Source organism: Pleuronectes platessa, chromosome 7, assembly GCF_947347685.1.
Source record: "Pleuronectes platessa chromosome 7, fPlePla1.1, whole genome shotgun sequence".
In the NCBI taxonomy this organism is placed as follows: domain Eukaryota; kingdom Metazoa; phylum Chordata; class Actinopteri; order Pleuronectiformes; family Pleuronectidae; genus Pleuronectes; species Pleuronectes platessa.
This window is the reverse complement of record NC_070632.1, coordinates 20,935,623-20,959,589: the sequence shown is the minus strand read 5'-3', so window position 1 is coordinate 20,959,589 and position 23,967 is coordinate 20,935,623. Positions and strand designations below refer to the sequence as shown.

General features: G+C 41.7%; 1 protein-coding gene across 6 annotated transcripts in view; it reads left to right on the top strand.

Moving 5' to 3' along the window:
- The window catches only part of LOC128444495 (pleckstrin homology domain-containing family A member 7), a 120,187-nt gene that overhangs the window by 77,849 nt on the left and 18,371 nt on the right, over nt 1–23,967 (top strand). For all 6 annotated transcript variants that reach the window (XM_053427007.1, XM_053427005.1, XM_053427004.1 and 3 more), the window contains 6 exons: nt 6,623–6,727; nt 9,082–9,154; nt 13,363–13,463; nt 20,958–21,139; nt 22,681–23,235; nt 23,392–23,947. In XM_053427007.1, the coding sequence (XP_053282982.1) occupies nt 6,623–6,727; nt 9,082–9,154; nt 13,363–13,463; nt 20,958–21,139; nt 22,681–23,235; nt 23,392–23,947 (1,572 nt within the window). The remainder of the gene's footprint in view (nt 1–6,622; nt 6,728–9,081; nt 9,155–13,362; nt 13,464–20,957; nt 21,140–22,680; nt 23,236–23,391; nt 23,948–23,967) is intronic.

Sequence of the window (23,967 nt, the reverse complement as noted above, 5' to 3'; positions counted from 1 at the left end):
ATATTGAGGTTAAAACACGTGTTGCATCATAGTCTGCGCAATGAACTTGTCTGCAGGAGTGTGTGTGTGTGTGTGTGTGTGTGAGTGTGTGTGTGTGAGTGTGTGGGTCTGCTCGTCTCTGCCCCTTTTCACACACAAACTGATAATCACATGTAATTAGTTGTTAAACGATGATGTCTGACCATGTTTCCGGATTGTTCCAGTCACTTTAAACCTGTTGTCGTGTTGTGTAGCAGGATTAAAAGTCTCATAAACTCTAGAGCGAATCAAACAAAGACAAAGTAAACGTCAGTCATGTTTGTGCCCTAATAACTTCAGATCAGTTATGGTGTTACTTGAGATTCTTTAAGTGTAAAGTGAGGAGGAAGCAGACTCCGACAGGAGACTCTGACAGATACAGGACGTAGCAGAAAACATTAAGAGATTATGTTCAGTCAATGCATTGATGCAGAGTGGGCCACCTCTATGCAGGAGCCCAAACATTAGCATGGTTGCAGGGGCTCCTACACTCTTACGTAGCTGTAACTCTATTGCAGCCACGTGATTGGTTCGCAAATCGATGATCTGGAAATTAACAGGTCACTTATTGTCAAAAAGAAATGTCCTTAGGATCGTTAAAATGCTAAACACAGCACACACTCTACTGAGCCAGGACACGGCCTGAGAGGCTGACGGATGTGCTTTGCCATCAGGCTGTTCAGACAGGGAAATGGAGTCTGAGGCGTTGGTTTTAACATCTTTACCTTAAAAACAGTGAATTGATATGAAAAACTTCTGTGAAGTCTATCTCTTAAACCAATATTCTTAAATAGTTATATCCAATTAACTCCTCCCCTTCTTGTTGTCAGAAGCAGATGAGATATACACTACACTACACAATAAAGTGAATAGTCTTAATGGCAGTGCTAATGCCATCCCTCTTGTTTGTGGCCTCTGACTGACTGACCCGGTTATCAGTACTTTTCTCCTGACTAATATCCGCTGTGGATGATTTTGATGAATGGGGTTTTAGAGGTCTCCTGTGGTTGACCAGCATCCCTGACAGGCTCACAGGAATGAGGACAAATGGCTGTAATTGAAAAAGGTGGCACGGGTTGGAGCTAGTGGGCTCAGTGTATTTCTGTATTGATTAAAGCAGGACCTGGAGTTAGGCAGGTAGATATGATGTGGACTGTTACCTCTGTGTCAGACAGGAAGTGGTACAGAGGGGCACTTCTTTTTTTCATAAAAGGCTGGTGAAAGGCTCCAGTGGTTTAGACATTTTATTTAGTGAAACTTTATCAGTTGCTTCTTCTCTGGTGATTTATCCGTCTGTATTTCCGGATTTTGGGGATTCTTCAACTACATTTGAAGGTTTTAATTTTGAATTCTGAAATTAGGCCGATTTGGTTCCAATCACTGCACCTCATTTTTACACATGGCCGCCCAGACTGAGTCTGGTTGTATTAGAGGTTAATAAAAGTAATAATGATAATAAAGGGAAAAAATGGCACGAATCTCATGTAGTTACTGCAATCTGGGTTTTTGCAATAGTTCCTGACAGGAACTGAAAAAGCTCAAATCTTATTTTGTTTATCCTTTATCCTTGGCTCACTCTTGCTCCCTGACACGTTTTTTCTTTCAGTCTGAATCCCACGCTCCTTTTAACTCACTCGCACACATGCACACACCCAGCTCCACAGTGGCGTGAAATCTCATCCCGCCCCATCAACAGGTGCCACGGGACTGAGATTGAACACGTGTCATCGGGTGCGGCACAGAGATGACAGGGCATCCATCACAATGGCCCATTGCCATCTCCACGCCCCCGTGTTTTCTTGGCCTGCAGCCCTCCCAGGTGCTCTGGCTCATCACCCCTGCCATCAAAGAGCAGAGGCCTCATTCTGACAAACGAAACCCTTAACAAAAAGAATTCCGTCTCAGGGCGCGAGAGATGAGTAATTTTTGTCCCAAAGAAATATGCGTAGTTTTTTAGCAAGTCGCATTCATTCCGCAAACATCAGAGACGACGCCGGGACACAAATCAACCCATTTCCCCCACGAGTTGTGTGTCAAAATTCTCCTTTGAGCACTTGTGTTCTCTGTTTCTGTATCTGTCTGCATATTTAGTCATGTTGTGTTGATAAGTCTGCACAACTTCCTTGGGATTATCAAAGTCAGAGTCATTTTGATGATCCCTCTGGGTCCCAGTCTGTTGTATGAATTCATGTGCCTCTTTAGTTCCCTGCCTCAGTATTTGAAAATGCTAGTTTCATTGGCTCCTTAACATTGAGCGATTTGAGCATTAAAACTAAGACATTTAATTATAGTAAATAATCACACAATGTTTCGTTGCTAAGTCATAGATTATAGGATTGGAAAAGTAACACAGTAATGCTGTGATTTGCTTCTCTTTGACCAACACACATTTCTTTATCAGTAATCCTCACGCATTTTTCTGTTTTTGGCTTTCTGGTTTTGGATTTTGTTTCGGTTTGGTGACCATACCAGACGTAAAGTCACACAGATGAATAAGTGAAAAAAATGAGACTTTATGCTGAGCAGCTCACATTTAAAAGTCCACTTCTTCAGGATATCACTTTGTGTCCTGACCCCAACCTTGAAAGTCCTGAAATACGCAATTTTTAAGACACGCGAGCGGCCTGGCTAGGGTCCTAAGGGGTGAATTTGTTATAAATTTGGTTGATACAGGCTGGTGACCTGACCAGGATGTAACCCACCTCTCGCCAGCTAGGATTGGCTCCAGATCCCCTGTGACCCCTGAAGGATAGGCAGTATAGATGATGGATGGATAGATGGATATCCATGGAGCCCTTGAGGGTGAATCCTAATGACTTTGTCATCCTCTGACGATCACTAGCAGATCAAACAGAGAAATATCTCAGCATCTATTCAATCTAATTTATCATGGGAAATAAACCACATCCTCAAGTAATTTGTATCACTAATGAATCTGTTTGTTTTTTTGCATTTAATCATCACAAATTTCCAACAGCCTAAATTAGATGTAACTTAAATCAATAGTTTAAACAAACATAGGTATCATATTAAGAAGCTTAAAACTTGAATTAGATCATGTTTGTCGTTTGTCCTTCATTCATTGCTTTACTGCTAAAAGGATCCTGATTTGAATTCGGGTTTGGGCAGGGTCTCTCAGTGTTGAGTTTGCATATTCTCCTTGTGTCTGTGTGGGTTTTCTCTGGGTACTGCGACTTCCTCCCATAGTCCAAAGAAATGCAGTTTGGAGTTAGGTTAACTGTCCATGTGGTTGAATGTGCGTGTTAATGGTTGTTTATCTCTGTATGTTAGCCCTGCAACCTGTCCAGGGTGTAGCCTGCCCCAATTCCAGCTGGGATCGGCTCCAGCTTCAACCTTAACCTTTAGAAGATACGCATAGTAAAATATAGATAATGGATGGAATTTATTGATGGATGGATGGATTTTTCCTTCATAGATGACTTTACCAGTCATCAAATCATAAAGTCGATTGAAGTAATCCAGATTGACTCAGCTGCCATGTTAAAATGATGTTAACCACTGATCAGATCCACTTGAACAGATTTGGATTAGGTGTCTTGTGTAAAGACAAATGGATTTAAAAAGGGATGAGAAAGTACTACTCCTGTTTAATTACCTTACCGTCCTAGATCATTCTTGTCTGACAGGGGACTTGAACCGGCAACCCACAGGTGTCAGACTTGCCTCTCTAGGCTTTTAGGTTGTCTCATCGTGTGCCTTTTAAGTAACAGTGTATCTCACCTACAAGACAGAGGGCTACTTTGCAACAGGGACCAGAGCCAGTTCTGCAAAATTACCTTTGGCCTAAAAATAGACCACTGCATCACACACACACACAGATACATGCTCGCACACAGAATATTTGCAGACACCGGTGTTCAGGGAAAGACAAACCTATCACAATGCATGGACACACACGTATGGTATTTTTACATTTAAGGGACTTCAATGTGACAGGATGGGAGCTGCTCTGTGTCTTTGAATCATGCTTGGCCAAACAGCTTTCCTCTAATTAACGAGTGTGTTTGCTGTTTTCAAGCTGTGATTGCCTCCCAGTGCTGCTGCCAAATACACAAACAAACACACATACACACACACAAAATCATGCAGCCGTCACACCAAATCTTTATTATAATAACAGTGTGAGGGTTGGGGCAGGGCTTGTGTGTGTGTGCGTGTGCGTGTGCGTGCCAGGGGGCGTAGTCATTCTTCCGAGGTTTCTTCCGAGGTTTCCGAATATGCAATGGTGTAATGTGATTTCATGAATATGTGAGCCATGTATATAAGTCCGTTTGCCAGCTCTGTAGAGCTGCCGCACACACACTAACATAATAATAAAGCAAGAATGTCATGGCTTGCTGAGTGAATCACTGTCATTTCCTCAGATGTTGTAAATACATTTGACATCATTATAGTTAAATAGAGAACAGCAGGAAATGCAGTCAGACATTTAAACTCTATTAATAGACCTCAGCTGGACAGGTTAAGTCAAGATGCTCAGGTGGCTTCTAACATTCAAATTTTCCTTTTTTGTAATGATTTAGTCCACACTTACTAGTCCTTGTTTACATTTTATTTATGGAATGAATAACTCGAGTTATCTAGAAAAATTTTTGTTTTTGTCGATAAAAAAATTGCTGCGCTATTGACTATCATAGGAGATGGGCCAGGAATCTGGTTGCCCTGAGTCAGGGGAGAGTAAAGGTTAATACATATGTTGTACAAAATAAAATATTCCATTTCCAGGTTAGTTTTCCATTGTATCATTGGTGCCAGGTGAAAAGTGGTTCAATTCAACAACTATCAGCAGAGGTCAGACCTGGTAGATAAAATATATATGTAATTAATCAAAAATTAGCATGAAGTGAATGAATATGACACAGAACAGGGTGAAGCTGAACAAGAGTCAGACCAACCAAGACAAAACAAGGAGCTTGCACTTAAAAGAGGCAGAACTTCTGTTGCATGGATTTGGTTTGGGTATCAAAAGTCCCTGGGATCAGAAAACCAGACTTTGTAAATCATTAACCTCAAATGCCTCTAACCTTACCATCGATAAAGGAATCATGTCAAACAGTATGAAGCAAGCTTATAGATGGGAACCACAGAAATGCAGTGGTTTGGAAGAGGCTGTTGACCTCTGTTGGTACGTGGGATTTTAGCTGTATCCCATAGCCTGAGTGGAGATGTAGTCTGTTCATCTTCAGGCACATATGTGTTGTTCAGAACTTTTCAGTTGGACTTTAACTTGAGCACTTGTTCACAAGTTCAAATCCAGCATGGTTTCTGTGTGAAGTTTTCAGTGAAGTTTAGTTTATCCTCTTTGCTTGGGGTGCTGATATTTTTGTCAAATCATCCATAAGCATCTGACCAATTCTCACGATAAAATGAAAAGTAAAGGCTTTTCACCTGACCTTCCTATCTTTTCCTGGTCTGGTTTCTTCCTCTTCTAATAGTTCTGTACTCTTTGCCATTAAGTCATCTACATATTTCAATCTTACAGCTGACCAGCAAATGCTTCACAGTCTTAAGTTGGCACCCACATTATTTCAGAGTTGTGATGTATAATCTTGTTCTTTCATTAGACCTTAATTAATGTATAATTTCATGCTGTATTATAATGCTTACATGTTTACTTAATACCTGCACAAATCATACAAAATACACAAAATAAGAGTAACCAGCCCTGCTCTCACCCAGTGTGAGCTGGGATGGATCCCTGTGATCCAGGATAAGTAGGTTAATAAATGAATCACAGGAATTGGTTTCCTGACCCTGGCTTAAAAAATAAATTGAGGATTAATAAAAGACATTTGATTTGCACTAGTGATTCTCAAGAGCAAAAAACAATTATTGAGGAATGCACTGTAGACATTAGAACACATAATGGCTATTTTTGGGATTAATTATTGTCAAGCTTTAATTAGATTTGATAGATTCATATTAAAAGAGTGTGTTACTGCTGAAAGTGAAGCCTGAGTTACTATCTTAGCTGGAAGCAGTTCAGATTCCCAGCCTAAACTCTTCAGCAGGAGTTGAACCAGCGATTCAAAGGTCAACAGGCCACTTTTCTTAAATCCTACATGTAGAAGCTGTTACAGTCTCATAGTGGCAATGGCTGTCACTGAGGTCAAGTGGAACATTGACTGTCCTCCAATAATGTCTGTATTTATGTTACAACTGGTGCGGGGGTCAGATGAGGACCACACAGATTGTTTCTAAAAAATACTGTGACACAGAGAACTGTCACCTTCAGCACCAGAACTGTTCAAATGTACCCTCAGTTTGGTAATTAACAAAGCCTTCACACTCTAATGCTTACAACGAGATATGACAAGTAGCCACATACCTTTGTTTCTTAACAAATTCAGTTTAAAAACTTACTGAGCAAATGTTTTATTTAGCTTAATAGTTAAGAAACTGGCATATATAGCACATAACAGCTGATGGATGACAATTTAAATTTGGTCCACGCCTGCACACGAGTGATCCATGAAATGGCCAAGAGATCTACAACATTATGTGCTACTCACAGTCATTACTGTGGTCCTTGATTGTGTCTTCTTACATCCCATGAAAACCCTCTGTCTGTTTGTGTGTGAAGGGCTCCCGGTCCAGTGGCAAGGTGCACAGCTTTGGGAAGAGAGACCAGGCCATTAAGAGGAATCCCAATGTACCTGTGGTGGTCCGAGGATGGTTGTACAAACAGGTGAGGAATGCACACACACTAGCAACACGCTCCTTTCGCTTTAACATATCCCAAAAATTAAGATTGCTCATGCAAAAACTATAATTTTTAATTCCTCAAAAACAGGTCACAAACATAATGAAATTTATTGTTTCAACAGGGAAACCACAGCTTGTAGACGTGTGGTGTGTTAGCAGGTCATAGCTGAACTGAAGCCTAGATAGCATAATGTCTCAAAAACAAAAAGGAAAATTTGCACAAACATCATAGTATAGACATGTATGCAACAGTATTACATAATAGATGAAGGGTTTAGAATGAAAATGGTAGGAAAACATTGGTTCTAATCCCTATGACACACTAACAGGCATAGTTATTGTATGGATTGAATGATAGGAAAACTCAAGGTATTGTCTCGTAAATGCATTCGGCAAATATTTACTTATCTTTTTACTTCATTTAATATGACCTGAATAATCCATGATGTATAAATAGCTTTTTTCATTGATCATTGGCAAAACTTTAAAATATAATTTTCACCTTCAGATTATATTTGATCTAACATATATACATAATCAATATTGAAATACTTATGTAAACTTAAAATAATGACGTAGATTCATTGTCTATATTTTAGATACAACTTTTTCTACCAGAAATAGTTACCTTTTTCGTGCTAGAAAAGTTGAAGATGGAGACTGTCTAAAAAATATACATAATGTGTTTTGTGATATGCCAGACGGTGAAAAAACCCCATCATAACCTTCAAAAGTCCAAAGCTGACATCTTCCCCTGTGTTTTGTATTCAACGCACAGGAATGATTTTACACAAGAGAAATGGAGTTGGGATCAGTGAAAAGAGTATCAGAATAGTTTCAGTCCACTAGCTAATCAAGTCATTCATATAATTAATTATCAATTCATGTGGCAACAAGATCAGTCATTAATACCATGTTATGTAATTAATACTATACAATGTCAGGGGATGAACAGGTACCTTCCTCTGGACCTTAGTCACCGACAGTCAAGCCTGTTTGTTTGCCTCCTACCCAGCACCAGCACAGGATGAGTCCTAGCAACATTTCCTCCAATGGCCTTGTTTTTCAGGCTACATTCATTTATTTATTTATTTGTGCTCTGGCAGTATAGAGCACCTGCTGTTGATCACAAACAGGCTATTACTGGAGACTCTGTGTTTATTTTAAGACATACTCAAAATATATTTTGTTGGCATCGTACCACTGAAAAGCGCCTGGCCTCCATAACTAGACAAATAATGATGTTTCTGTTGTATTTTAATGACCACATGGTGAGGCATCCACACACACACACCCACACACACAGACACACACACACAAACACAGGTTTATGCCGTTATTCTTGCCTAACCCAAATCTTAACCTCACTGCAATTCACATCTTTAATCTAACCTTAAGTAGGACCCCAGAAACAAAGTTAAGCCACATAAAGACTACTGGGCCACTGGGTTCTACTGAGGTCAGATATTTTCTTGACTACTTTTAAACCTTTTGCTAATTTTATGTTTTAAGTCTTTGTTTTATAGCTAACGGTTTCTTATTGATACTTCTCATTTCATGTCTTTGTAAAGCACTTTAAGGTGCATTTGATATATGAAAGATGCTTTGTTTTATTATTATTATTATAACTGGACCTGACAAGATCAGTGTTTACTCTTGAAAATTACCTAAAGAGGTAACAAAAAGACACACACACACACACACACATACACAATTTAGGCACAATTCTTAGTGGGCATAAGCATATGCGTGTACATAAATGATCACAAACAGTTAAACACATGCATGTGCACACTATCAGGACCACAAGCCATTTACTCTCTCTCATCCCCACACAAACACACTGGGTAGCACGGTTGCAGCTACATACATCTCGAGCCAAAGAGCGAGTTCAGATCTGTGTTTGAGGTGACTTCATCCCGTCTGTATCTCCTCTGCTCCTCTGACGCCACCATTATGAGCCAGAGAACATTAAAGACAAAGCAGGCAGTAAAGCAGCCGAGTCAGGCCCAGCGAGCCACAGAACGAGGACAAATGATCCCTCCCCATCCCTGATCTCTTTCCTGTTCATCCACTTTATCCCTGTACACCTCACTTTTGCTCTCATTACCCCCGTTTGCTCACTATGGCCGCCGTCCCTCGCTCCCCCCTTTCTGTCTCTTTATTCTCCAAACTCTCTCTTCATCATTCTCATTATTCCCTCTCTTTTCCTGTGCATGATTTCTGTCTCGTTTTTGCTCGTTATCTCGCCAATCTGGGCTACCATCCGTCTCATTATTCATTCATTCATTACTTACACTTTTCACCCCCCCCCCCCCTCTTTCTCTCTCTCTGCAGGACAGCTCTGGGATGCGTCTTTGGAAGAGGAAGTGGTTCGTCTTGGCTGATTTCTGTCTGTTCTATTACAAAGGTGAGTCAAAGGTCTTCTTTTCCTAATATTGTCTGCACCTAACATGTGGGAGAAAATGATTCATATTCTCAGTCACTATGACCTCCACCGCCTGTCTGTTTATTTTTCTCTCTTCTCTGCCCCCCCACAACTATTCATTTAGGCAAAGACACAATGACAGACTCGCCTTTAAAATATAATACAGTTCAAGATGTGAGCAGTTAAGTCCATTTTGACATTAGAACTGAAAAAAGTCTTAAATAGGGTCAACCTATAAGCCTTTTCTGGGCCTTTCTACATCATGTCTTCATCAATGCATTAAGTTCTCCTTAGCCGCTGGATCACATCCCATTACATCCAGGTAACTTCTGATTTAGTCATCTCTGAATAGGAGTCGATTCCCTTGTATTCCCACTATACACATGTATTCATTCACTGTAATACAGAACAACAATCACAGAGAAAAGAAGGGACCACTACAGAAACTTGCACAGTTCCTGGATACCTCAGATTTAACTAGCCTGTATACCACAGGTTACTGCTATCCTTTAAGGATAATCTCATAACATAGCTAATAGAGCAGACTGTTGTATATAATAGAGGAAATGGTTATTGAGATTATACTTGTTTAGCACCTATTCTAAACATGCCTAATTGGATAAGAGTTGCTAAGACTCAGAGGCAGGTAGAAACGGAGATGTTTAGAAAAGATGACACACTCACAACTGCTTGCTGATTGGGTCTTTTGAGTCATAACGAAGCCTTCGCTGATTGGTCAGCCAACTAACACATGACCCCCTTCTGGAAGAAAACAACGGCATTAGCCTTGGCTACTAGTGTAAAACATAACATGGATAATCAATTTCAAACTTGACCCTGTTGTCTTTGCTAACAGCTGTTGCGCAGTTAAGTTCTGTATTGTACAATAATACAATTGCTTACATGCGTAAGAGACGAGCTGTTATTCAAGCAATTTCTTTGTATACTGGCATGCCAATGTCCAGTGTACCTGAATTTAAGGCATGTTAGTATGGACGGGGATTAAAACTTATTTGAGCCAAAATACTCGCATTGGGCAGAGATTGTTTTAGTCTGAAACTGCTGCTGCACAAAGAGCTGTTATATGTTTATTCAAATTTCAATGAAGCTCGTCTCAGTTCACAGAACCCTGAAATGTTGTTGCTGTGAATGTGAATGTGCCAGGTGTAGTAAACATGCTGTTGTTCCGATCAACGTCACTTATAATGATGTGTTCCACACTTTACTTCTGTGGGCTCTTAACTATCCACATGCCAAGTGTGTAGTTGATAACATGAACATTGCTCGAGATATGCGATCCTCATACATCTGGACAGACAGACAGACAGACAGACAGATTTCTGAAAGTGGTAAATATATGTGTTACTATAGTTTTGCGTCATGGATCTTACTCATTCCCCCAGGGAAGATAATCAGACTTTGAAGTTGATGTTTCACCAACTCGGTTTCGCTGATCTGTTTGTTCTCTGCTGGTGAAGATGTGTAAACCAGCTCCTTTATCGTTTCCCTCACTGTGGGGTTGTGGTGCGTGCGGTTGCCATGGTCACACAGCCAGTTGTGGCTGCAACATGAAAAAGTGGAACCATCACAAACTCCGAAGGCAGCGGGACATAATGTAGCTGTGAGCATAGATCGGTGAGGAAGTGCATGCCAGCTGCGATGTGTCCTCAACAGCTGCACAGATCCGCCCTGACACCCGTACACATCACTATCAATCCAGCCTGAATGGTGACAACGCAAGCGTCCCCATGACAACTGAGCATGAAAAAGGGTCACAAGCTCTCAATAAAGCTCGTCAGTGACCCCTTCACAAAATACAGTGCACCCTACCAGCTCATCGTGGGAACTGCTGGGTTCCTCTGTAACTTTAAGATATTTACCTTAAAATGCAAAGTGTCATAATTTGGTGCTATGCAAATAAAATTGAATTTAAATATTTGTCTATAGTGAAGGCGGATATGTGTAAGTGTATTGAAAGCCGGTTTTGATAGAGTGAACTGCAGCTGACCAAGGAGTTGTTATTGTTTCTGGGTGGGCATCAATCGGATCTTGCTCTCAGTGGGTTACAGTTGATACACATGCTCACACACACACAATCCATCGGCATCCCTCTCCATTCTCTGACTGTGTTTACCTGCCTCCCTGTTCTTTTTCAAATCCATCGCCCTAACTGGACCTTTTAGGACAAACTCGTCAACCTCCTCACCTCGACAGGAGGATGAAATCAATGCTCTCAATTTTCTTATCTTCTATTTCAAAGGTTTCAGCTCTCAACGGGAGGACTTTCGATCTGTCTTGCAGCACCACTCATGTCATGTTGTTAGACAAACAACCCGATCTCCTCTTGCTATTTTGTTGCCTTCAATGTCTGATGTTTTCTGTTTTCCTTTGAAATTTGGTATTCGAATCAACGTTAATCACAAACTTACTCATTTCATTGTTTTTTTAACTAAATCCATTATTTAATTCGTCAGACAACACGCGTAAGGAACAAAATATGAAAATGAGGGTATCAGGAAGAACAGTTGATTGAATTTGATCAATAAGAGCTGAATGTGTACTGTTGATTGGCTGAAATTGAAGTCGCAGGTATTTCATTTGATCAAATTGCCACATATTCCCCTCAGATGTGAGGATCTGAACGGGGAATTAGGGTATTTTTGTCCGCCTGGACTCTGTCTTAATAAATGAGCTTGTGTAATCGAATGATAAACTCCTTTGAATTTATCAGATTGTCTCTGCCAGAAGCTGCAAGACAGCGACATTGGCTACAATGTAATCGTATGGGGCATCTGCAACACACCATGAAATATCCATTATAGTAAATCCATTCACCAATAAAAGGCTGAAATATTAGTTGGCTGAAAATGGCTATTTCCTTACAGTCTGGCAATATTACCCATGTCTCGCTCAACAAGAAGTTACACTCACACCTCTGCAGCAGCTTGTTGTTCCTCCTCTGCTTGCTGCCTGTCTCTCTCCTTGTTCGCTCGTCAATTTGTATGAGCTCTTCGTTCGTTTAGTCTGGCTTAAAGAAGGAGGAATGGCCATTGAATTCAAATGCTTCATTATAAAAAAACAACTAAAAGTGGACATTTTATGGACTAGCTTTTGCCCGTAAAGATGACTGCTGTCACTTCGCGGTTCTATTAAACCAATTACAAGAGTTTAAAGGAGTTTCTCATAAATGCTTGTGATCTTTGGGAGTTATGATCTCAATATTTCGAAATTCCTGGATATGGTCTTTTCTTTAGGTTAAGTGGCAGGGTCTTCCATTCTTGTGCTGTTTGGATTTAATCTAACTCCACTTGTCACAGTCTGGTCTGCTCAGTTTGTGTTTGTGTGTGTGTGAGTGAGACACACAGAGCTCAGCAGATACACAGGCCTCAACGTCTCGCCCCGCCATTTAGGGAATGTCTCCTCTAAAGGTCCTTGAATTATCTTTATCCACAGTGCCGCCTTATCACCTCTTAACCCGAACACACACACAGGCACGGATGCCGCACAGTCGCACACACATTTTGTCAGACCAGTGCCACATTTTACGATGCAGCTATCACGTCATGCTCACAGAAACACAGACATGCATGTGCGCATTCTAGAGAGCTGCCACAATGTTCAGACGAAAACAAACAGTCAGAAGATCTATTTATATAGACGCGTGATTTAATTAACCTAGGACCTACTGTAATGGCATGTTGCTGCTCCCTTTGTAAAGACCAATTTTAGTTTTAGACCTTGAGCGTGAGGACGTTTGTGGAAAGTGAGAGCATTGTTCTTCGAAGGGTTATTTTAGAGTTAAGACGTTAAGGTAAAAGTTGAGGGTCCGTACAAATATGGACGAACAAATGTTTTTCCAGCTTTTGAAGTGGATGGGACAGAGCAGAGGAATGGTGGCGCGCTGCCAGACAGAGCAGGCAGGCTTCAGCTCGGTGGCATTGAGATTCCTGAGTGGTCATTTACTGCCTGGCACAACACGGTGGTGCGAATGACAGCATGTGAGTGTTATGATACTGGTGGCATCCAGTGATGAAATTAGTGGGTGACGAGTGATATTTAACCCTTTACTGCCTTCTTTCCTCCGTATCTCATCTGTTCCTTCTCTCACCTTCCTCACCCTGATAATCAACTCTTTCCCTCCCTTTCCCCCCCTCACACCTCCCACCATCTCTCTCTTTCTCTCTCTCCAGACAGCAGAGAGGAATCGGTCTTAGGCAGTATTCCTCTGCCAAGCTATGTCGTTTCATCCGTGGGACCCGAGGACCACATCAGTCGCAAGTATGCCTTTAAGGTACGCCTCTTTTTGTTCCACAGACTTCTCTGTGTTGTCTCATGAAAGTGCTTTATCTGATGTTACTTCATTGGTTTGGTGTAGTTTTGAATTATATATGTAAAAAAAAAAAAAGAACACCAACACAAGGGATAATAAATAAATGCAGGACAAATCTAATGTATGGGTTTGAATTTTAAAGTGTTTTTATGATTTTTTCTTCAATTGACTTTGCCCATAACCAAGCAATACATAACATTGTATCTAGAATTTAAAATAAGACTGTATATTTTAACTTTACGGGATAAAATAAAATTCTGTTAAGGTTAATGTGACTAAAACCTAAATGCGTTGCACTGGATTCTTATACAAGTGAAACTGATGCTTGCAACACATCAGTGATGACCTGATGCTGTTGACATTGATCACTGACGGAATTCCAGCTGGAGGAGACTTGGAAAATATTCTAAATAACTCACTGACAATCTCACAGTTAGGTTTTATTTCCACTTCAGACACACACACACACACACACACACACACACACACACACACACACTAATAATGAATACCTCTCCTGCTATTAAAAGCCATTTTAATGAGAGTGGCTTGTATAATTAATGGCGGAGAAGTTCATTAGAAGTAAGATCCATTCCTCCCCAACTAAGACTGGCTCTGCCTTCACCATAGAATGCTACAGTAGCACCTGCTGTATGACGACAAGCAGGTTCCGTGGCATGCTGCCATTTCCCCTAGAGATATAGGGAGGGTCCAAGAGCCTGAGACCAGTGGGAAAGTGTTTTGAGGATTGTACATGTTTACACAGGCAACTGGACTTGCTTGTGTCCAATTACCTACAATATGTACACATGTACAACTCCTGAAGATACCATGACCTGAATGACTAAGAAGCGTTACAGATACATTGAGTACATGGTATATATTTACCCAAGAATGGTTTAAGGCTTGTGTTTTTAACTGGAGTTTCGCACGCTTGTGTCTTGGAGCTTTATATAACTGGGACTCACTGCAATGACACTAAGCAGGAAAATGTCTTATTTGTCCAATTAAATATTTGTTTTTGTGTTCCTGATGACCCCAAGTGTATAATTATAATTGTTTCATGATAAGGCTGTCAAGGTAAAATCAAAGAGGATATTACACTAAAAGCTGAAATATAATGAGTTTAAAATGACAGTTAAATCAGATATCCGCCTACAACGGTGCTCAGCACACTCCTCAGCACTCACCAGCTGCTGTAGTGATGTATATTACCACTGCTTGTCTGTCAGTGTCTTTATTGAGACAGACAATATCCTCTGGAATGGCATGAAGCCTTTCCATTCCCCCAGGCGCAGGTCTCTCTGAGTTGAGCCTGAAACGTGTGAAGTTAAGAGGCGGACTTAGTGTGCATACCGCGCACACATGTCCACAGTCTTTACTGTTGGCCTCAACTAAACTCATGCCGTTAAACAAACATTTTATGTCCCACTTACACAGACCTTTTTTTTTTGTTTTAGGTGAGTCAAGAAGCTCAATTTAACTTTTTTGCTTTGCCTAAATCTGGAAGAAACAATCCTGGTAGCAAGTCAAATGTTGAATTTTTGCAGTGCACAAGATCCCCTAACTTCTCACTCCTTAAAGGGAATATAAGAAGACTTCATGTGTGAATATTACAATGTATATAAAATTCCCCACCTCCATTTACTCACTTCAAACTGGACAAATCGGTATCGCCCAGTGGACTTGGGGCATAAAGTGGAAGCTGTATTGAATCCTTATCCATTATAAGAAATTTGCTTCCAGTTTTTTTTCATGGGATATGATATATTATATTAATATCAAGTGATATGTAAATAAACATTTATTAGGATTTAAAGTGCTGCTCAGTGACCCCAGACCATTAAGTCAACAGTTAGTCACCCATGTGGGCCGATGGTGGGTATTAGACCATCCTGACTATCAAACAAAACAACTCCCGAGCCTTCAAATCTCCGAGCTTCGACAGCCTCCCACCCAGTCCCTCCGTCCCCAATTCACCAAATCCTCTCCCCTCTCTTGCTCTCATTGGTTGGCTGCTCGACCGGGACTTCCCTCCCTCGCTGTGAGTGTGTCGTGTCATCCAGTGACAGTCCTCCCATAAATAGGTACTCTACGCTCTCATGTGCTCTCTCTTTAGATGTAAACCTTATATCTCCTTGTTGTGTACCGTTGGTGTGGCTTTATTGGGTCCAAACATGACAGAATATACACCTGCCTTGTATATTTCTGTTTGGTTTTTGATGCATGTCCTGAGAATAACATGTCATTTTGGCTGATGTGGTTGTGTTGTTTTGTTGTCTTTTTTTCTTTGATCCCCCTCTTTCTCTCTCTCTCTCTCTCCCTATTTCCATCCTTGTTATCACGATGTGAATCATTGTATTTTTTTGGCCTCTCTGGTTTTTGGGTTTATCCTTTATTTGCCGTGTCCTCCATCTGTCACATCTACTGTAGCAGCATGCAGGTTTCCGACACCGTGGAGAAAAACTTTGTTATTCAGAACTCAGAAATGAGGAGCAGGAAAAATAATGTTGAAAAGCTGTAGGGGATCTTTCACTGTGAATGTAGCGCATAAAACCCCACGTTCACTCGAATATTGACTCTTTCTCTAGCAGCTGCTGCTTTAAGAAACTTAGAAGTAGAGACACCTTTTAAAATCGAGCTTCCTATAGGGATTTATTTTCTTATATACAGCAAGAAAAATGAAATCTGTAATGATGCTGAATTTTTCTCTAAAGCAGGCAGGATATCAAACTGAAATGCCCGCAAGCTTTTTTTGTCTTATATTGGTGATTTTCATTATAAGTTTAGTTGCAGGTTTTGGAGAATGTACCTTATCAGGAGCTTTGTGGCGCTCCGTCTGCTGGGGCTTATCTCTATGAGCACAATGACTCTTTAAATAGTGTGTTTGTGTGTGTGTGTCAGGGGCTGTTCTCAGGAAAAGAGCTTGCACTAGCGAGTACACGGAGTGAGTGATATTTTTTTAGTCGTAGAAATAAACTGAAGGGGAGAGAGAACAGAAAATGGAAGGAAGTGATTAGGGCTGGAAAATAAAAGGCAAATAAAGAGAGGAAGTATTAGGAATAACAAAAAAGGGGGTGGAGGTGAAGAAACCGAAGAGGGCAAGTTGTGGTGAAGGAAAGAAAATTTGGACTTTATTGTGTTTTTTTTCCTGAAGCATGATTTTACAATAAAGCGGACAAAACAAACAATAATTAGAAACACCCTGAAGACTGCCACCACCTCCCACACATGTAAACACCACAGAGACGAAACAAAGGCTGGCTGTGCATGATTCAGAGCGTAGGTGTGTCGGCCATGCACTCTCAGACCTGAACGACCCTCTCAGCAGTCCTGCTAAAAGAGAGGCAGAGACTTCCAGTGTTATTTTAGACCGCTGGTGGTGTGTGTTGCGTTTTGTCAACATTGTGTGCTAGTCTGTTTACTCTGATGTAGTTAAAATAGGGTAAATACGAGGCTGGTGATTTGGCGTTGAAATAACAGGGCTTTCAATTGTCTGTGTGGCGTGATCAAGGTCGCATGAATGTATTCATGGCTTGATTGCAAAATGAAGTCCTGTCACGCTGCAAGTCAGCATGAGAGTAGGATGTGGAATTAGGGTTTCAGGCTTTGGTAAAAGATTCTGTGACTCAGATTAGTGACAGAATTCAGTTTATTCAACATATTACCACAGAAATGTGTGTCTATGCCTCTGGACTGTGTGTGTGTGTGTGTGTGTGTGTGTGTGTTTTTTTGCGGTGCACATGCAGACCAATATCTCTGCACGTGCCTGAACATCTGACTAGCGGCGCATTTCTCCATCTCTCATCAGGCAGCCTCATTGTGGCTATAAGAGGCCATCTGTCAGAGGGCTGGTGGTGAGCAGGCGTGTTTTGACAGCTGCTTCCTGAGGATGCTGATATTCTTCTCCCCAAGATTTTTAGGGCGTTTTCAGACACGTCCACCATTCGTTTTTTGAGATGAGCTAAATACTTTCCCTGCCTGTTTCCTGTCCTCTGATCTACCTAACTACATCTCCGTGCCCGACAGTGACCGAGCCATGTGCTTACTTTCACATCTGTTCACATCTGTGGGTGTTCCTCTGAGTATCACTGAGGTCAAACATGCAACTACAGTTTAGAAAAATACACTGGTCTATATCTTTCACAGTAAACCAGCAGTGCAACACCAACTTCAAGACCATGCAAACTGCATCGCAGATCTAAATGTTTCATGAAGCATCAGAATAACACACATTTCCAGGTACCAACAGGGGTTGGTCGTCCAGAACAATGAACTTGACAAGTTTGTTTGTTTATGTTTTGTGCTTTGGGGCCATCTTTGTCGAATTTATAACGTCGTTCGAATTCGGTTTCCAAAGTTTTCCGCGCTGGCCAAAGCTAAGCTACTGCAAATCACTTCTTCCTTACCAGTCGTCAAACGTACTTGCCAGTGGCATTGGGCGAAGAAGAAGTGATTTCCCTGAAAAGATGCTTGCGTTTCATCTGGGTGAGACGTGGTATCGAATCGGTTTCATAGATTCACGTACTCGCTGATGCCCAACATGGTATTTTCTGAGGCATTTTCGATGCTAGTATCAGAACATCTGTAGCTATCGGGACCGATTGAAGCAAGTGGTTCTATCAAGTTCAAAATGGATCATGTACCAGGATCAGAGCCAAGTCCATATTCAAGCTTGTTATTTTAAAGTCCTTTTATTAGGTCTCAGTGTCAGTGGCAGTGGCAGCCATTGATTTGAGATTGTTTCAGCAGCAGGGCTTCCAGAAGGGACGTGGATGTATCGAGCTCTTTGCAGGAGGGATGTCTGTTAGTGTGTATGTCTGTACCTGTGCTGGTTTGTAGTAACAGGGATAGAAACGTCTGTGATTAAATTTTTCATAAACTTGTTCAGTGTGCAAACCAAACGACATAAGTGGAAGTGGTGTGTTTCTTATTATCATCTCACTGCAGACAAGAAGCCAAATCGCTGGGGTGTCACAGTCATTTTATCACATCATAAACCAAATTAATAAATCACAGAGAAATTAGCGCATTGCGGCCGCAGTGGATCTCCAATGCAATACTCCACACACACACTTGCACACTTATTATCCTACATTCATTATTCAGTGAATGAATTAGGGTAGAGATGATTTTGTGTTTAATTAGTATTCATTTGCATGCATCTGTTGTTGAGTTGGCTCTCTCGTACGTCTCCTGCAGCCACTGAAACACTGACAGAAAGAAGGAGGGAAGAAAAGGGGAAAGTAGGGCATTTCAAAAGTGGTGCTGTGCTCAGTGGAGAGCAACTGGCTTTAAAAAGGGCCTCGAACAACCTTACTTCTACAGCAAGGGCATCTTTATCAAGGATAGAAAACTGCATTTAGTGACATACTCTTCCCTGAATTTCTTACTTTGATGTTGTGTTGTCTCATCCCTGTGCTTAGCAAGCCACAACATAATTTCACTGGCATCAGGTAATATATATGATTTTTTTGCACAGCTAATTGATATATATTTTCTGAGTATATGAATTATCAAACAGTAAATATGTTGGACCTTGAGGAAGAGATATTTAACACAAGAATTCTCTACTGGTGTTGGTCTCTGTAGACCGAAATGCACTGCAGGCAGAATCTTGTTGATTTTGGAGAACGGCTCTCATTTTACTTCAGCATGAAAATAAACAATTACGAGCAGTAATTACGTTATCGCTGGTATTGCCCTCTACCTACACAAACTAAATACATTTTGAACTCCGTCTCATGGACTTTGGCTAACGTATGAAATCATTTTCAGAGAAAACGGACGCTGCAAAAAGTAATTGTGTGAAATGGCCGACACCATCACCAGCTCTAGTCATTATCTTGAAGGTTTGGTGCTTGGCAGGTCAAGTACTCTAGGTTTATCTCAATTCATTTGCTGATAACAGCAGCCTGACTGGAAACTTATGAGTGTTTGCTGGTCAGAAAACCAAAACAACTAGAATGGCACTCAATCGAGTGCACACCTCCGTCAGGGCACAACAATCCCTTTTAAATTCAAGTAGCACCAAATTGAACACACTGTCACATCAACCAGTTTTCTAAATGTGCCAGATTTTTTTTTTATAATAATTAATGAAGACCCATGAACAATATCCTTAGAAATCAATAAACCTCTTGTAATGTTAAAGAAGACAGATACAAATTCCTGGATTGCACCAACATTTTATGGATTCTCTCGTTCTTCCACCAAGTTCAATGGAAACCATTACAGTCATTTTTGTCCTATCTTGTTTACCATCAAACAAACCAACCAAATAACAAATTGACAGCAGTGAAAACAAACAACCTCCTTTGTGGAGTTTATAAAGCCCTGTAGAATTCAGTCGAATACAAATTTTTGGAGAGATTGTCTATGAGAGCAACCTCTTAAAATTAAACCACAATATTTTATCAATTGTGAAAATCAACATAGTCTTAAGGTTAGAATTACCTGAAAATAGATAAGTGAGGTCTCACAGTGAATTTCAGACCTGGTTTAAAAATAGAAATTTGATTTAAAAAAAACATTCCATAATATTGATGCAGATGCTGCCGTTAAACATCATCCTATTAGACCAGATAACACAAATTCTACCTCAGGTTCACGGATTGCATTATTATAAACCTCTAGTGTTGTGGAGCATGCTTCTCGCTCTGCAACATCACACATTTCCAGTGTGGTACAGTGTGGTTTTTATATTCTGCTCACTGAGTCTTTAAATCCTGTCCAATGATGAATTGGAGCAGATGTGCTCTCGGCTGTCACACCCTGACAACAACAGCGTGTTAGATCACCGAGCTAATAGCCTTCCTACTGCGCATACAAAAAATATCCATCCTAAGTTTGAATATGCCTGTCACGGGCTCGCCCGGTAAATCACAGAGCACAATTACGTTGTCAGGGTGTGGGAGATAATCAGCCTTGTACTTCACATTGCCTCCACACCATTGTAATTCATGTTTGTACATTATTTTGTGAGAAATATTGTAAAGGAAGTATAGCGAGCATAAGTTAAAGTCTATCTGTTGAAGGGTCGTCAACGGCCCATGTAAATGTCCTCAGTTGGTTTCTAGCTGTACATGAAGGAAGAAACAGGTTTGTGAGGACACTTTGGGGTTGGGCGTTCTTTTTTTTTTCTGGCATTCATATTTTCTATTCTCCATTGTACCAAAGTATCTTTGCTGTCATTGGTCCAGCGTTGTGGCTTTGTTGGTCGTAAGTGGCTGGCATTTCTTTGTCTCTGTATTTCTATTGTGTGGTTTTCTTCACTGGCGCTTTCTGTGTTGGTGGATGCTCATGTGGCCCTTGATGTTCATCTCGTCGGATGGCATGGCATCTCCCTGTCTCTTTGAACCAAGCTGCAGCTTGTCTAACGCAACGGCCTCTCAGCTGAGTTCTCGGCCTTGCTCCGACCCTGACGCTGACCCCGCCTTTTCTCTCTTCCCGTAGGCTAGCCACACTGGTATGCGCTCGTATATTTACAAGCAGAGCTCTGTGATTGGCTCACAGGCGGAGCACACTGGGATGCGGACGTATTACTTCAGCGCTGACACCCAGGAGGACATGAACACCTGGCTGAGGGCCATGAACCAGGCGGCAGTGATGCAGAACCACAGCGATGCATTCATCAGGTGGGGCGACATGCGCACGCACACACACAAACGCATGCACGCACACACACACACACACACACACACACACACACACACACACACACAGACATACACAGACACACACCTTACATTATTATTATTATTGTAGTGCTGTGGTGATTTTGGTTCTACACTTCCCAGAGATCACCTGGTAATCAAACCTTGTGTAATGTGTAATTTTCTCCTAAATAAACATTGACATTAAACTTTATTGATCAAGTTTTTACTCATGTCATGGTTATTTTCGCTCATTTTTATAGATCAGTTTGGAGATTATTTACTTGTTGACTAAATATATTTCATTATCTGTACTTAAATCCTTTTTCATCCATAATTTAAAATCCATAAAAAAGCAAATATGCTAAGCATATGATAGAAGCAGTTGTTATATCCTTTAAACATGCCTCCAGGAAAGTGTTGCCATATGTCTCTATATGACGCTGGTTTGTTGGAAAACTTCCCACTGCTGTTTGTTTAATCAATTTCGGTCCTGATGTTACAGCATATGAGTGAAGTGCATTTGCTTATGTGCGTTCTTTCAAAGAGCTATATTCAAATGTTGTGAAATGCTGTTTTCAGACGAGCACTGGCTTCCTCAATGTATAATTCATGTGTTGACGAGGGGAGTTGGCACAGATCAGATACGTCCCATCATTTGCCGGCAGCCTAAGACAACAGCATCTTGCACCACCTTGTTTTCACTGTTTGAAAATGCCTCAAGACTTAACAGCTGTTGTGAGTGACAGGCTGAAGACAGTAACCAGATGGATTTTTTTTTTGTTTTTAGGCATTTTCTTGTTAGAAGAAACTAAAACAGTAATATCAGTGTTGCACTCCTCTTTCAAGAATTACTTTTGCAACACGTGAATGTGCCTTTAATACATTATCTGGCAACACAATACTTCAAATATGAAAGTTACTGTCTTGCATGCTCCATTTACCAGTGTCTAACATGGACAGACATCTCACCATCGTGCTAATATACATATATATTAACTATCTTCACACACAAGCTGCTGGCAGGTAGTATCCTGTCACCTGAGGACATTGAGTTCATTCTTTAAAACAAAAATGTCAGCGTGTGCCTCATTGATTATTATTTCTCAAAGCCAAGTGCTTCTTGTCATGGGGAATTTCGGTAACGCTTTTCGTGAGTATTTTCATCTGCCCTGCTTTAAGATGCCCTGTGAGATTTGTCTGTTGCCTTAAAGCTGGTAATGGGGCATATAGTTTCTCTTTCATGTGAGAGTCATCTAGTTAAAATTCAGTTCAACACCACAGAACAAAGACTAAGACCCCTGAAATGGTGGAACACATGGGATATAAGGGAGGTGATCAAATGAATTGGTGCTTATTAAAAAAAAGCCCTTTTGAGAAGTTGGAGCTGTCAGTGTAACTGCTGCAGTCAATTCTCGCAGAATTCTAACTCATACAATGTTAAAGGGAGAGTTACAAAAGGTGTAAAAGTGTAAAAGGTCTGTATACCTCCAGGCTTTTCATGTTATCTCTGCTCTCCGCAGACCATCTGACAAGTTAGAGAAGTTGAACATTTTGCCGCGGCAGGCTGTTCCGCAGACGAACAACGTAAACCACCACAAGACCAAGGCTTCAGAATCCGACACCCAGCAACCAATAATCCACGAAGTCCTCCTGGAGCCAATGTACCGCGAAGCAGAGGAGTTCTGCAGCATCCACAAAGACTCTCCTGCCACCCCTGTGCTGGAGAACCCCATAGGAAGCACTGGCCTGGAAATGGACACGCACACCTCCCTCCCCTCAAACCTCACACCCACCGCCCTCTTGCAGCAGGACCCTGTGTCGGCCTCGGCACCCGTGTCCAGGGTGCCATCACGAGCACCATCACGAGCCGCCTCAACGCTACCATCCAGCATCTGCACAAGGAATGGCCTTGTGCAAACACCAAGCCCCATTCTGGAGCCCAACGGGATTGCAGCGGGGACTTACCAGAGGGCCCCGTCGGTGCCCCTTGCTGACGCACACCAGCATGTGCAGAGGAGAAACACACTGGAGCAAGTGGAGCAGTGGGTCAAAGTGCAGAAGGCGGAACAAAAAGGGTGGGTAACTGTCATGTACTGTTTGTGAAATGATTCTCTAGAAAAGATTTGTTCAAAATTAAAGTCATTATTGTTGTGTCCTATTATGTGTGCGTGTTTGTTTTCTGTTAATTGGAAACAGTCCTCCTAATGTGTCCTTCTGTTGCTATTTAACAGGCCCCCCTCCAGAGAGAACACCCTCCCGCGTCGCACACCACCAACCCAGCACAAGTTCACCTCTCTGGACACATATCAAACTCTGCCAAAGACCCCTCGGCAGAGTCCCACACCCGCCCGACTCGGCGAGTACAAGTACGCCCAGGACCGGCTGAGCCACTTCCGCCTCACCCCGGAGCAGTGCATCCCAGGGTCCAACACCGTCTGGCAGCTGTATGAGTGGCAGCAGCGTCACCAGTTCCGTCACGGCAGCCCTACGGCGCCTATCTACACCCCAGCCCCGGACTATCCCTTCGGTCCCCGCCCCCCCTCCATCGTGCCTCCCACCTCTTCACTCCCCAGGTCCGAGGGCCATCCTCGCTGTGTGTCCGTACCACCTTCATCTGCAGACATCCCCCCGCCGGGGCCCCCACCAGGTACCAGCCGAACCCTGTCACCCACACGGAGGCCGCATACGCCAGCGGATCGGGTGACAGTCAGACCTGTGGGTGAAAGGTCAGTGTTGGAGATCCCCTTCACCGTCTCCCCCCGGAGGAGCAAATCTCAGCTGTTCAAGGTAACATTATGTCTCACAGC